The 14,343-nt window shown below is 43.0% G+C and overlaps 1 protein-coding gene across 6 annotated transcripts in view; it reads left to right on the top strand.

The window, feature by feature from the left end:
- The window catches only part of LRRC20 (leucine rich repeat containing 20), a 152,338-nt gene that overhangs the window by 110,856 nt on the left and 27,139 nt on the right, over positions 1 to 14,343 (top strand). For 5 of the 6 annotated variants that reach the window (XM_073353591.1, XM_073353597.1, XM_073353592.1 and 2 more), the window contains one exon: positions 1,463 to 1,630. In XM_073353591.1, coding sequence (XP_073209692.1) covers positions 1,463 to 1,630 — 168 coding nt within the window. Of the gene's footprint in view, positions 1 to 1,462; positions 1,631 to 2,289; positions 2,363 to 14,343 lie in introns of those variants that run through there. The other variant, XM_073353593.1, reaches the window with a different exon arrangement.

Consider the following 14,343-nt stretch of genomic DNA (forward strand, 5'->3'; position numbering starts at 1 on the left):
CACCCCACTGTCCTGCTGTAATAGCTTATCTAAAGTGATCATCAGGTGGGCCATTTCCAGCACAAATCCAGGTTTTCTCACCCTCCACCCCCCACCCCCCACAAATTCACTCTCCTGCTGGTGATAGCCCATCCAAAGTGACAACTCTTTACACAATGTTCATGATAATCAAGTTGGGCTATTTCCTGCACAAATCCAGGTTTTCTCACATCCCCCCCACCCCCATACACACACAAACTCACTCTCCTGCTGGTAATAGCTCATCCAAACTGACCACTCTCCAAGTTTAAATCCAAGTTAAACCAGAACATCTGGGGGGGCGGGGGGTAGGAAAAAACAAGAGGAAACAGGTTACCTTGATGATCACTTTAGATAAGCTATTACCAGCAGGACAGTGGGGTGGGAGGAGGTATTGTTTCATATCTCTGTGTATATATAAAGTCTGCTGCAGTTTCCACGGTATGCATCCGATGAAGTGAGCTGTAGCTCACGAAAGCTCATGCTCAAATAAATTGGTTAGTCTCTAAGGTGCCACAAGTACTCCTTTTCTTTTTGCGAATACAGACTAACACGGCTGTTACTCTGAAACCTGTCAGATCTTTCAGAGCATTAGTCTCCTCTTAATGCACAGGAATTTATATGCTGTTCCATGTTGAAATTCTTATGCGGCTATAGAAAGATTTCTAGTTTGGAATCCGTTAGGGACTGATTCTGTTCCCTTTGTTTGCAATCAATATGTCTGACTCCACAAGTAACCCCACTGAAATCTGTGGCACTGCACATGAAATAAGGTACTGCTCACTGTGACACAGGGGTGGCAGACCTGGCCCCTTAATGAGAAGCCTAGCTGCAGTTGCTGACAAGATTTCAAAGGGCTAGATTGTGGCCAGCACCTACACAAAGTGGTGAAGTCAGGAGTAAGAGAACTCTCCTTTGCACAGCCCAGTCACCCACCAAGCAGAAGGGCTGCTCCCCTCTAGGAACTGTTGTTCCAAAAGAGTGTGGGAGAAATGAGGTGGTGATGTCAGAGTCATAGATAGCTCCGCTGGCTGGCTGTGCTGAGGAGAGTGTGCTGCATGCCTCAGAAGGGGAGTCTCAGATTATTTCCCCCATGCAAGAGGAGCACTCAGTGATGCAACCTACCTCTTTGAGCCATAATGCTCCCTTGTGCTTACCCTGGGGCAGTGCAGCTCTGTACCCCTCTCAATGTAAGGCTTTGGTTGGCTAAAAGCCACAATTTAGCCCAAAAGCATTTACTCCTACCATGGATTAGGCCACGTATATAACAGGCTAATAAAGGATGGATGTGGTTGTTTCTCATACAAAAATCTTGTTTTTCCTTCTCCCTTGTCACTAAGGAATCGCAGCAGAGGCAGCAATGTAGGATTTGGGGTTGTGGGTTTTTTTGTTTTCATGATGTCACTTTGTCTCTCCCCTGCCCCCATTCCCACCCAAACTGTAGAACTCAACCTGGAAGGGAATTATCTGCATCGCCTGCCTGAAGAGATGAGAACCCTGTTACATCTGAAGGTGATCAACCTGTCCAGGAACAAGTTTCGACACTTTCCTGAGCAGTTAACTACCTTGAAGGCTCTTGAAACCATCAACCTTGAAGAGAATGAGATTACAGGTAACCTAACAGGAGAGAGTGTGAAAATCAAGTGCCTTAACGTTAGATAACAATAGCCCAGATGACATCTCAAGGACAGAATTTTGTTTTGTAGTAGTTTTCCTCATGTTTTCTATTAAGGGAGTTTGAATCAGAACAGGATTTTGTTTCTTAAATAATTATCTGCTACCTATTCCAGCAGTTTGTCTGTCATCGAGTCACAGGTCTCATTTTGTTTCATCATAATCATCTCCAAAGCAACCAAATGTCATGCCACATACAGAGGATTATAGGCCAAATACAGACACATAAAAGCACATGCATCTCTTGAAATTAGAAATGGAGAAGCTGTCCCGGCCTATATTATGTTTGAGCTAGTTAAGGTCACTGACTCTATGCATAAGCAACAGAAGCAGATGAACGCTTAACAACAAAGATCTGGTTTACTGGCAGAAGACTTTGTGATAAATGACAAAAGTATCACTGCAACTCACAGCAACTCTTTTTAAAGTTGGACAATTCAACTGACTGGAATGGCATAACTTAGAGTTACCAGTTTAATACTTTTCTGTTTCATATTCGTTGTGTGTACCAGCACTTCTCAGTCTAAAGGCTTTCAGCATTAAAGAGTCCGCAGGAGGCCAAAATTTGACCTACTGTTTTTGTGTTCTTTGAAGCAGTGGTTCTCAACATTTTCCCTACTGCATGATCCCATGCTGCAACAGAAAAAACCATTGGGACCCCTTCTCCAGCTACAGGGAAAAGGAGGGTGTAGAAGGCAATGGAAACTACCGACGTTCAAGTTGCTTAAGAAACATCCTGTTTTTTTAAGTGTTAACGTAAGGGTGGTTGAACAAGCTGTTAAACTTATTAAAATAAATCACCTTACAACAGCTTTCACAGTCTGATTTACAGTGCCATCAAATGGCAGAGTAATTTTTTTCCTCAAACTGGCTATCCTGCTGGGAAATATTATTTCATGGCAGTCCTCGCATAACTCTTGTACATACATAATTCAGCCTAGAACATTTCTCTTTTCACTTAACAACCTTTTCTTTTTTTGCCAAATCCTTCTTTGTTTCACCTGCAGTTCTCACCTCCTTCCACAAGTGGCTCCACTGAGATATTTAGGTTTAGATTTTCAAAGCCACTTAAGGGACGAGGATAGCCAATTCCTAATTGGTATCCAAATCCCCTAGGCAGCTTTGAAAAACTTCATCTTAATGTCTTTCCTCCCTTTTTGCTTTTGTAACAGCGTTCTGAAGATTTCCCTATTTTCTGTCAGCCCTGAAATGGGGAGATAGGATTTTCTCCCTCACTGCCCCTTTTGACAAGGAGCAACTTTGATGAATTCTGGAGCAAGCCACTGCCAGCCCCGTCTGCTGGAGTGAAAGTTGCTATAACTTGAGGTCTATAAGGTAGAATAAAATGGGGAACCAATGGCTCTGTGAGCCCTCCAGAGAACGACTGGATTCCCTCTACAAAGTGTCTGGTGATGCTCTGCATTAAAGGACATTATGTAAGAGCAGATTCTGTTATATACAGTCTCTCTTACTCATCATGGCACATTAAACTTATATGGTAATAAATACTGAGCCATGATGGAGAAATAAAGAAATTAATTAACCAAGTAGACAAGGTGGGTGAGGTAATATCTTCTATTGGACCAATTTCTGCTGGTGAGAGAGACAAGCTTTCAAGCTTACAGAGAGTTCTTCTTCAGGTCAAATTAACTAGGTGACATTTGTAGCTGATTAAAAACTCTTGTAGCCCTCACAAGTAGTCCTGCACTCCACACTTCACCTATCCGAGAGCTATAACTTCAAGGATCTTCTGCTGAAGTAAATTACCCCAGTCATATGCTGCTAAATTAATCTGTGCCCTTTAAACATGCCAGACTTCATTTTCACATATGCACATTCTCCCAGCTTCAATGCCTTTTTGTGCTCAGTTGTGCTAAATGTTCTCCAATTACAATCTCTGCAGCCAAATAAGGAGAAGCATTAAGAAGCTCCAATTGTCCTATCATCTCTGCTGGAAGAACAGTACTCAGTGGGCTGAAAATCAGGGGTACCCTATGGGTCTAATAAGGATGTTGAGTCTCTGGGAAGAGGAACAGGGAGCAACTCAGTTTACTGACCTCTCAGCAGTGCATCTAATCACATGATGTGCCATTTCTTAAAGCTTTTCTTTCTTTCTGGCAAGCCCTAGCATCCTGTGATAACTCACTATACGAGATGAACATCTGAACCGGCCAGGGAGCCAGTAAGTACAGTTGTTTTCAGGCAATCAGCTTTTTCTGCCTTGAAAACTTCACAAGTAGGCAGCCTAGGGTACCTTACATTAAGTGCAAGGGATGCTAAAAACCTGCCATTTCACTGATCCTGTCTGTAACAGAATTAATCAGTAGGTTTCTGTTAGTACATGTGCTCCATGCAAGGCAACTAAGATGGATAGCGAAAATTACAATTTATGCTTTGTATCCCCCCATGTTTTGCACATGGTTTATTTTCATTGGATTTTAGCTTTGACCCAATAAAATCCTTTTTGGTCTCTCTGGTAAGGTAGCACAGAGCAAGAGAGACTGGGTAACAGATAATACCTTTTTCATTTGATCACAATAGACAAAACCTCTCTGTGAAGGAAGGATCAATTGTAAACTATGAGGCACCTATAATTGGCCCAGTTAGAGTATTTAGGCTGCTGGCCAGATAGTAAGCCAATTAAAAGCTTGCCCTGATACACAAATAAAGAGAAGCATGTTTTGAACGGGAGACAATGTCTGAAATTGCTTATAAGAAAGGAAGGCAAGAGAATAACTTCTTCCTCCTCCTCTTCCTCGTAATTATAGAAAGGAAAAAGATCATTGCAGAGGTTTTTTTTCCTTGTTGCTTGTTTGATTCAGATTCAGAGTGTGATAATGGTGCCAAGTTCTGAATCCCTTCAGAGTTATTTTCCACACTTCTCACATCAGAAATTCATTTTTTACGTGAGCTTTCTTATATTCACTTACTCTGCTGCAAAAATACAAGAAGAAATAGCAGAAGTCTATTTTTTTAAAGAAAATGGTATATGGTTTGAGTAATGTTTTTGGCAGTACAAGATTAAAATACAAAAAAGAGAACCCTGTTGTCTGAAAACACAATTTAAAATAAGGTTGGAAACCTCTGATACTTTAACTAATAGTTCTGGTTTTTTTCACTGTGTTTTAAGTTAGCTGGCACACCAGAAAACTAAGGGTTTGCGTACAGGGGAAGGTATTTTTTTTAATTATCTGGTGACTGTCTGTGAATTGGATAGTATGCTATGAAAACAGACTAAATCCATTTTGAGCTGAGTTAGTCTAGAAAAAAGCTTTGTGTGGATGTGTTTGTATTTCAGATTAACTTTTTCATTTCTGGCAGTCCTCTGACTGCTATCCCACACCCCGTTGTCTCGCAGCTGGATTGACCTGTCTGTTTACCTTTATGCCTTCTGTTGCTCTGGGGCCCTATTGACTGGATATTATCTCCCTATTTAAATGCTGGGCATGTAGCTAGGTATCCCGCATTTGTGAGTACACACTCCTGGAGTTAGATATCCTTCTCTGCATTATAACAACCAAGTCTCAGGTTTCTGCATGGAGCCATGCAGAGATCATGAATCCCCTTGAGATCTGGGAAGAGGAGACAGTCCAAACCTGCCTTAAAAACACCCACTAGTATGCCAAGATATAACAGGGTATATCAAAGCTGCTGACAGAGAGGAGTCATTCCTGGGACAAGTTGCAGTGGTGCAGCAAAGGAAAGGAGCTCTAGCAGAAGTATTAAAAAAACCAGGACAGCAACAAGACCATTGGCAACACCACGAGTTCCTGCCCCTACTATCGTGAGCTGGACTGGATTATGGCCAAGGAGGCTGATACCAAACCCAAATATTTCCTAGAGAACACCAATGGCACCCAAGAGGCCATGGCCCCTGAGCCCCATCAGGATTCCAGGATGGAGGAGATTACCGAGAGAGTCAGGATGTCTTCCCTATGCAAGAGCCTGAGGAGGAGAGAATGTTGTGGGTGGCTCCCAGAACCCAGGCAAACACCCAGCATGAGAATGCTGGGGAGAAGACCTCTTCTGCCAGTATGACATGCTGTGCTGCAGTACAACTGCATAGGGGAATAGAAACAACTTTTGTTCTGGGGACCCCAAGGTCACTGTCGACTTGGACAGATGTGAGCTGGGAGCCTTTCTGAGCTTGCTTGGCTTTTATTTCTCCATGCCCACCCTGCCACATGCTCAAAATGGTTCCCACTGCAGAGAATTTAATCTCCACAGATGTTATTTCTCTGAAATATCAAATACCATAGGCATCAGCCAAACTGTCACCCCCCAAACCCCACTTTCTGTGCTGCTTAGCATTCTTTCTCTCTCTGTCTCCCCCCTGGACGACCAACGCTCCTCACTCCCCTCTACCCCCGTCCCATCCTCACTCAATCTGGCAGCACCATAGGGGTTACAAATCAAATACATTGTAATGCAGGCATGTTTATTGAAACAGCAGGTACAGAGAGAGAAAAGGCAATACAAATATTTTGCTTCACAGTTTGAGCAATTCCCCAAGCTGTTGGCTACCTTAGCATTTGGGAAATATATTTCCTGAAGTGAGACATTTCAAAATGCATCGTGATTATAAAGTGTTTGTGGCTATTTTCAGTCAAACTCTCAGGGCTCGTCTACACTTGAAACACTACAGCAGCACAACTGTTTCAATATGGATTTCAATATGGATGGTCACTACAGCAATGTGAGGGATTCTCTCATCGACTTAGTTAGATCGATGGAAGAATTCTTCCACAGGCCTAGAGCAGTCTACGCTGGGGGTTAGGGCGACTTAACTGCATCACTCAGTGGTGTGGATTTTTCACACCCTTTAGCCACATAGCTGGGTCAATCTCACTTTTCAGTGTTGACCTGGCCTCAGCATTGTTAACCTCTTGGGTTCACAACAATCCCTTCAGAAATCTGTTTATTTTGCAGTGCACTTTGTGCTGAACTACAGATGTCATAAAAAAAATTAAGGTAAAGATGTTGCTGCATTTTGGCACAAACGTTGCAAGGCAGTGTAGCCTTCTTGGGGCCATGTGCATAAACAGGGTAGTCCTTCCGCTCCTACAGACTGATCTGGGGGGACCATTCTGGTTGAATAGCAACACTGCATATCTTGCTGGTCTGCCCATTGGCTTTTTGAACAAGACCTTTCTCTGCCTTTTAGCAACATGCCTCAGGGGTAATCTCCTCCAAAGTACAGATGGTCTTCAGAGATGCATGTGCAATTATGAACCTGACCCCTGCCTCCCCTGCCGACCTTATTCACCTACTCTCCCCAGGGCCCCAGCCCACCACTGGCTTGCACAGGTGCACATGCCATTACTAACCAACCCCCTGCTTCTCTCACCCCCCATAACCTTCCTAGTCCACAACAAACCCTGGATTGGTACAAGGGTTCTATACAAAGTGGAAGTAAGGTGAAAAACATCTTATCTCCAAGCTTGGAGACCTCATGTCTGCAGCCCAGAAGAGGCATAAGAAGACCGATGGAGGGAAGGTCTCCTTAATGAAAAAGTAGAACAGAGAATTGACAAGGAAGAGCCTGGAAAAGGATAGGGGTATGTAGAAACAGATGCTGGAGATGATGCAGAATAATCATGGTTGATGCATTGGGTACCATTGGCTGAGAACCGGTCTAACACTGGGAGAAAGTGTTTTTTACCCAGAGAAAGTAAAGGCATGCATGAGACCCAACATCTGAAGAGAGGCACTCAGAGAGGCTAGAAGAGGGGACAGAGGTGCAGCTAGTGCAGCAATCGTGACACCCTCCTCTGCCCTCCCAGCTACCCTCTTTCCCCCATTGCTTGTTACACTCGTGTTGCATTTTGTTTCAAACTAGATTATAAACTCTTCAGGGCAGGGATTTGTGTCTTCCTGTGTTTTGCACAGTGCCTAGCAAAATGGGAACCCCATACTGTTCAGGGCCTCAGGGTGTGAATGTACCACAAACAGTTAATAGTTAAGTGTTTGTACAGCACTGAAAACATGTAAAGTATAATATGTTATTTTGTGATCTGGGCAAACATCCACCAGGGAATGGGTTGAAAGCTTGGACTTTGTTTCAGTGTAAACCTAAAATATATATAAATACAGATCATACCAAACTGAAAGGGTTACATTTTACCCTGCAGCAGCTGTTGCCCAGACTCCTTTAAAAAATTATAATGTGTCTTCCTGTCCAAATGTCATTACATTTCAGATTTATGACTAATCTATAGTAGAAAGAGTTTGCATATAGCTATAATGGCAAACAATCCTAGTGGAAATGCAGCTTATACCAGCAAACAAGTTCCCTGAACAAAATAAGCTGTAGCAGCAAAAGGATTTTTCTGACATTAGGGCCTTTGCTGCCATAGCTATGTTGGCTGGATGTATGTTTTTTTCATACTCTGAACCGACATAGCTATGCTGGCAAAACTTTAAAGTGTAGACCAGATCTGAGCAAAAAAATTATACCAGCAAAATCACTTTTATACCAGTTTAACTTCATCTGTGGTAGGGCATTTGCTGGTATATAAACATCATAACAAAATCAGACCCTGACCAACATTGCTATACCAGCAAAAGTTTCTAGTGTTAACCTGGGGCTCCACTGTCTGGATGAGATGGGGTACTCAGCAATGGGGGTGAAATCTTTATAGGTTCAATGAAGGAGTGAGTCTACCACTTTTCTCAGTGTAGAATATGGACCTATTTATGTTTCCAGTTAAAGTTAATTGGTGATGCACCCTAAGAATATTTGAGTCCCTCCTGCTGCTGCAAAGAATTACCGCTGACAGCAGCATAGTCGTGGAACACGTGAAACATAAATCAAAGGACACAAGAACTCTTAGCTTTTCATTCCTCACTTTGTTGGTTTGGTATTTATTTTTCAAACACCTGGAAGGGTCTTTTGTGATTAGCTAATCCATACAAATGCAGAAGGTGGGAGAGATGTAAAACTGCCTTTGATTCATGGAGTTGAGTGAAGCAGCTGCCTATATAATGCATGGTTAAACCCTAGAGTGATTTGCAGAAGTGCATCAAGCTAAAGCTTCATCACTTGACAGGTCTTGCTTTCTCTGGGGTCTTGGCATTCTTTTAATCTGAAAGAAATCTCAGGAACACAAGGAATGTTTCTGAGATAAAATATTTGGCTTCTTTTAATTTTATAGTGTCAGGTTCCATCCTTTTCCAGTTTCACTGGATTCTGAGTTAAAATGGAATTGGAAACATTCTTTAGTGTTAGTAAAAAACGCATTGCTTATTATCCGGTGATACTTGCATAGATTAAGTTTACATGGTTCAAAAAAAGTGTAGTTAAACTGGTGTCATTTTGGTGTAGGTGAGAGGAGTCAAACCTGTGATGGCAAAAGGACAGATCTGTGTGAAACAGTATCATTGTTTGGTGTTACTTTGAATGATCATTTAACATTGCTACTTGCCTTGTGTACATTCTGATCCACAGATGGGATAAATACTATGCATCCAACTTATACTTATTGTGAATGACAAAATTCAATTGCATTTGTACATTTTTGCTTGTCATACAACAAATGTTGGACTGGAGAAAATGAAAGGAGAAAGAATAGGATCATACTAGTATGTGTGGTGACAAAGTCATGCTGGATGGCTGCAAGAGGGTGGTCCTGTTGGGTTCTGGGAAGTGGGCAGGCTTGTGCCTTGCCTGCCCACTTCCTGGATCCCAATAAGGCTAAAGGCTCCTCCCCCAGCCTAAGGGGAGGAGCTACTGAGCCTGGGACTCAAATAAGTATGAGAGACAACAAAAGAGAAAACAAGGACAGGTGTGAAGGTCAAAGGGTCAAAAGTAGGGAACCTGAAGGGGACACTAAGCAGAGAATCCCAGACAGCACCCACTGCTCCTCAAAGGGTGTGTTAGCCCTAGAATTGTAAAGGCCTTTTTTCCTACAAGTTGAGAAGGGTTTGCCTTAGGTAAATTAGGGACACCTGAGTCCAATTAAGGACTGCCTGAGACCTTTTAAAACCCCTCCTCTGGTGGGAGGGAGGAGAAACAAGCTGCTGCAAGGCTAGTGGCAGTAGGGAAATAGGCTTCTCCAGGATGAGAGGCTGCCCCCTCTCCTCATGGAGGAAAACAACTAAAATTGAATGCCTGTTTAGAGGAAGGACTAATAGCCCGGGGTCAACAGCAGGACACCCCCTGCTCAGTGAGGGGGTAGGGAAAGGTATCCCCCTTTGTTTTTGTGTTTGTAAATTTGTTTCCTTTCTTCTTAGGCCTGCACCAAGGCCTACCTTGAAAATACTGATAAGTAAACACAGAGGGGAAAGAGAAACACTGTCTAGAAGGGGGCTGATTTACTCCAGGCCTCTCTACCACCAGAGGGGGAAGTGCTAAGTCCAGTGAGATGGAGGAGGTGCATTACCACGCATAGATACAAGCTTAACCCTTGGCAATTTAATGAGAGAGGCCAGCCAGCAGATGCAAACAGACAAAGGGAGGGAGTGAGGGGAAAGGAGGAAGGCAATGGACTCAAGGAAATTGTTCTAATGGTAAATAGCTATGAAAGGAGAATCAGAACCATGTTTTTTTAAGAGTCTTTAGAATATGGTCCTGATTCAGCAAAGCACTTAGGCATGTGCTTAACTTTAAGTCAGTGAAATTAATCATATGCTTAAAATTAAGCATGTGTAAGTGCCTTGCCGAACCAGTGTCCTTTAACACATAAAACAGATAATGTAAACAGGATGTCTAGCTGTTAACCTATAAGGAGATTGGAAATTGTTTGATTATATTAGTGGATTTTTTTTTTGTTTTTGTATTGTTTTGTAGAACAGGTGATAAGTCTAATAAATCAGAGTTATCTTTTTATAAGGTGGATTATACTTTGTGACCAAGTCCCCAACTGCATGGGATAACATCTTATAAAGAAGATCTCTGAGACCTAGCCACTTTACTTTTGCCTGATGTTTAAGACATTCTGTTACAAATAAGTAAATGGAGTGTTTCATTTGATGCTTTTTCTGAAATGTTGCTAACAGGTTTATATTTCCAATTTTACAACTCATCTTCCAGTAGTACAGTAATCAAGAGTCCAGCATTGAGCACAGGATGCCAGCTAGTCAGATTTTTAGAAGAAAATGTCATGAGCAAATAAGTGCTGCCCGCTTGCTGACAGTGATAAAAGCCTTTTACATAAATAAGTCAGGAATTCAAGTTTCCATAGAAAAGCAGAACTTTCCAGGCTTTGATTTATATATTTATTATAATGATGGTGCAAGGTTCCACACAAAAACTGTATAGTCTATTTATAGCAACAGCGGGACCATAGGGCATAGAGCAGTTGTGTCTGTCTGCAGACTCAGTGCTGCCTCCGTTCAGAACATCTTTGCAGCCATAAGGGTTAGAAACCTACTTTTTTAAATTAAATAACAGTTTAAAATCTTCAGAAGCTACCAGAGAAGGGCTGGTATGGTGTATTACTACAAGGGGACTTAATCTGACCCCGATCCTTATGCTTCAGGATACAAACCAACTGTGACAGCCTAGAGTTAAGAAGAAACTTCTCAGATAGGGAGGTTATTATTTAATTGGCTGTCAGGGAGGCTTTATATTATCTTCTGAATCCTTTAGTATCATCTGTTGGGGACAGAATGAAGGGATTATTGATGTGATCAGTGTGGCAGTTCCCTCTGCTCTGCAAAAATGGAGACCTTCATACCAAGAGCTGTCATTCCAGCCCCTTTAACCAAGCATTCGTTTCAGTATCATTACACATCATTAAGAAAGTGTTCATCACTTGACTTTGTATCTAACTCCAAACTCTCACTGCATTTACTGACTGAATCGTTGCTCTGCCACTCAGGAAAAGGCTTTTATTTTTGCAGGGCACAAAATGGGATGAACTGACTGATTCTGGCAGGTTATTTTCCTAGAAGATTAACCCAATGAAATGGATTCAGTGTAAAAATTAATAAAAGGAGGAAATTTACAGCATGTACTGGGCTGCAGTACCTCTTTAGGGTTTGTTGTTCAGAGGCTGCTTGGCTGGACTTCCTTTTAGGGTATGCCTATGGAGCAACTAGACACTTGTGGCTGGTCTGTGCCAGCCGACTCGGGCTTCTGGAGCTTGGGCTGCAGGACTGTTTGATTGTTGTGTAGACTTCTGGGCTCAAGCCTGAGCTCTGGCACCCTCCTATCTTGCAGTGTCCTAGAACCTGGGCTCCAGCCTGAGCCCAGAAGTCTACACAGCAATCAATCAGCCCCAAAGCCTGAGCCTCGCAAGCTGAAGTTGACTGGGCAGCCATGGTATCTAGTTGCTATGTAGACATACTCTTAGAGAGTAGGGCTTAGCTGACCCAAGCTATGGCTTGAGCTGCCCTAGTTTCTATTTTGGTTCAAGTTCCTAAACATGAAAGGTGGTTGTAGCTGTGTCAGTCCCATAATATTAGAGAGACAAGGTGGGTGAGTGAGGTAATATCTTTTACTGGACCAACTTCTGTTGATGAGAGACAAGATTTCAAGCTACAGAGAGCTCTTCCTCCGGTCTGGGAAAGGAAGAGCTCTGTGTAGCTCAAAAACGTCTCTCTCTCACCAACAGAAGTTGGCTCAGTAAAAGATATTCCAGTACCTCATCCACCTTCTCTCTAAATGTGAAAGGATCAGTCATCAGAAATAACACCAACATTTATTGCCCTTTGGGTTTAGAGGCATATTCATTTGTTACCTGAAGACTTATTGTACTTTGAAGATGATGAAACTGCCTCATTAATATGAACAGTTATGCTACTAGTTGGCCATGAGGTGTGGGCTAGCTTTGCTTCACCCCTCTTGCCCTAGATTCTGTATGGCATATGGTGTGGTATGGAGCACTACTGCATACTTCTACTGTCATTCCTCCATGAGGTGTGTTAACATTATGTTAAGAAACCTCTGAAGAAGTGACAGTGATATTTTAGTCTCTTCGGTGTCCCTCTCTAAAAACTGTGAATATTCTGTTTGGTACACATGGACAAATACAATCATTAGACTTGTAAAATCTTTCAAACAAAACTAAAAAGGGGCGGGGGAAGAGACCACATGTCTTCACTGACATAACCAGATCTAGTAAAACAAATATTTAATGTTACAAAGTGAAGCATTAGGAGTCATAACAAACTGAACAAAAGTGACAGCCATCAAATTACATGCAGATAAAAGGGCAATTATTTTTCAGAGTGAATTTTTAAAGAATTAAGTCTGACATATCACAGCAGACACGATTCACATGAGGAGGTGAATATCAGGAGCAGCCAACATTTTTAGGTGTTTATCTGGGATCAACTGATAAGAGAACCTTATTTTCAAAACTGTCTGTTAGGATCCGTATTTGATTAGAAGTGTCAGGTATGTACCATACTTGTCTGTAAAAGTCTGACACATTAGATAAAGCTGTGCTGTTAGTTACTAAAGCCGGGGGAGAATTTCCCTCTTCCAGATTTCCCCTCTCCCCCCTGTATGTTGGCATTCTGGAGGAGCAGCACAAATGGGGAATGTAGTAGTACCACACAGAAAAGCTGCTTCGAGTGGGGAATCTTGAAAACTTACTCCTGAGCTCTGACTTTCAAGGCTTACCTGTCACTTTGATGAACTGTTTTGAATATTAATAACTTCATGCAGTGGAGTTTCATTCAGCAAGTACCAATTAAAAGATCAAACCTAGTTCATCCTGCCCTTGGTATTATACTTTTTTTTTCTCCCAGCGGCCAGTTAAAGAAACAAAGACAGCAGGGAAAGAGGGAAGTAGTGTTCGCCACATGAGGGAATTTCTGTGTGTAAATATATTGATGGGGAAGCGTTGACTATTGTTGTTGAAAGCAGCAAGTCAAATATCCATCTTCTGTTTAAAAATGCTAGAGCATTAGATTGCTCAGTGGAAAATGTCTTTCTATTTTGTTTCTTCTTTCAGGACTTACTGTATCCTATTGTGTGGGAGGGCGTTCAGGGCTGGGGCAGAGGGCTAGGGTGTGGGGGGTGAGGACTCAGGGTGGGGCTGAGGATGAGGGGCTTGGGCAGAGGGTTGGGGTGAGGGCTCTGGCTGGGGGTGTGGGCTGTGGGGTGGGGCTAGAGGTGAGAGGTATGGGGTGTAGGCTGCCCCAGGGCTACAGTGGGGAGAGAGGATTCCCCTCCCCCAGCTTGCTCTCCCTGCAGCAGCTCTGGGGCTGGAGCCACGGGACAGGCGCTTCTCCCCCAGCTGTGGCAGGACTGGAATTGGGCTGGGCTGGGTTGGGGCCGGGGAAAGGGGTGCCTCTCCCCCCGGCAGGGGATGGTTTGGGGAAGGGGTGCTTCTCCGCGTGGCAGGGGCTGGGTTGGGGGAAGGGGTGCCTCTCCCTGCCGCAGTCCTGAGCTCCTGCGTGGCGCTTAATAGGCTGCCACATGGCCGCGCAGCTTAGAGGGAACTTAAGCCTTGATCAGACTAAATCTTACTGTGTTCTGAGATCATGTAGGTATGATGTTTTTTCAGCACTCCACCTGTTCCTCACTGTGGAGAATATAGCAGTAGATGAGGTACAAGTGGACCTTACCTGTGGTTAAAAAAACAACATGTAGCACAAGGAGGCCCTTGATGTGGTATTTTACATGTACTGAAAGTGCATTACAGCTCATTCTAGCTCTGCAAAAGGCTTTGTAGTTTTGTGCTGCTCATCTTTCCTGCT

Source organism: Lepidochelys kempii, chromosome 7 (genome assembly GCF_965140265.1).
Source record: "Lepidochelys kempii isolate rLepKem1 chromosome 7, rLepKem1.hap2, whole genome shotgun sequence".
Taxonomy (NCBI): Eukaryota; Metazoa; Chordata; order Testudines; family Cheloniidae; genus Lepidochelys; species Lepidochelys kempii.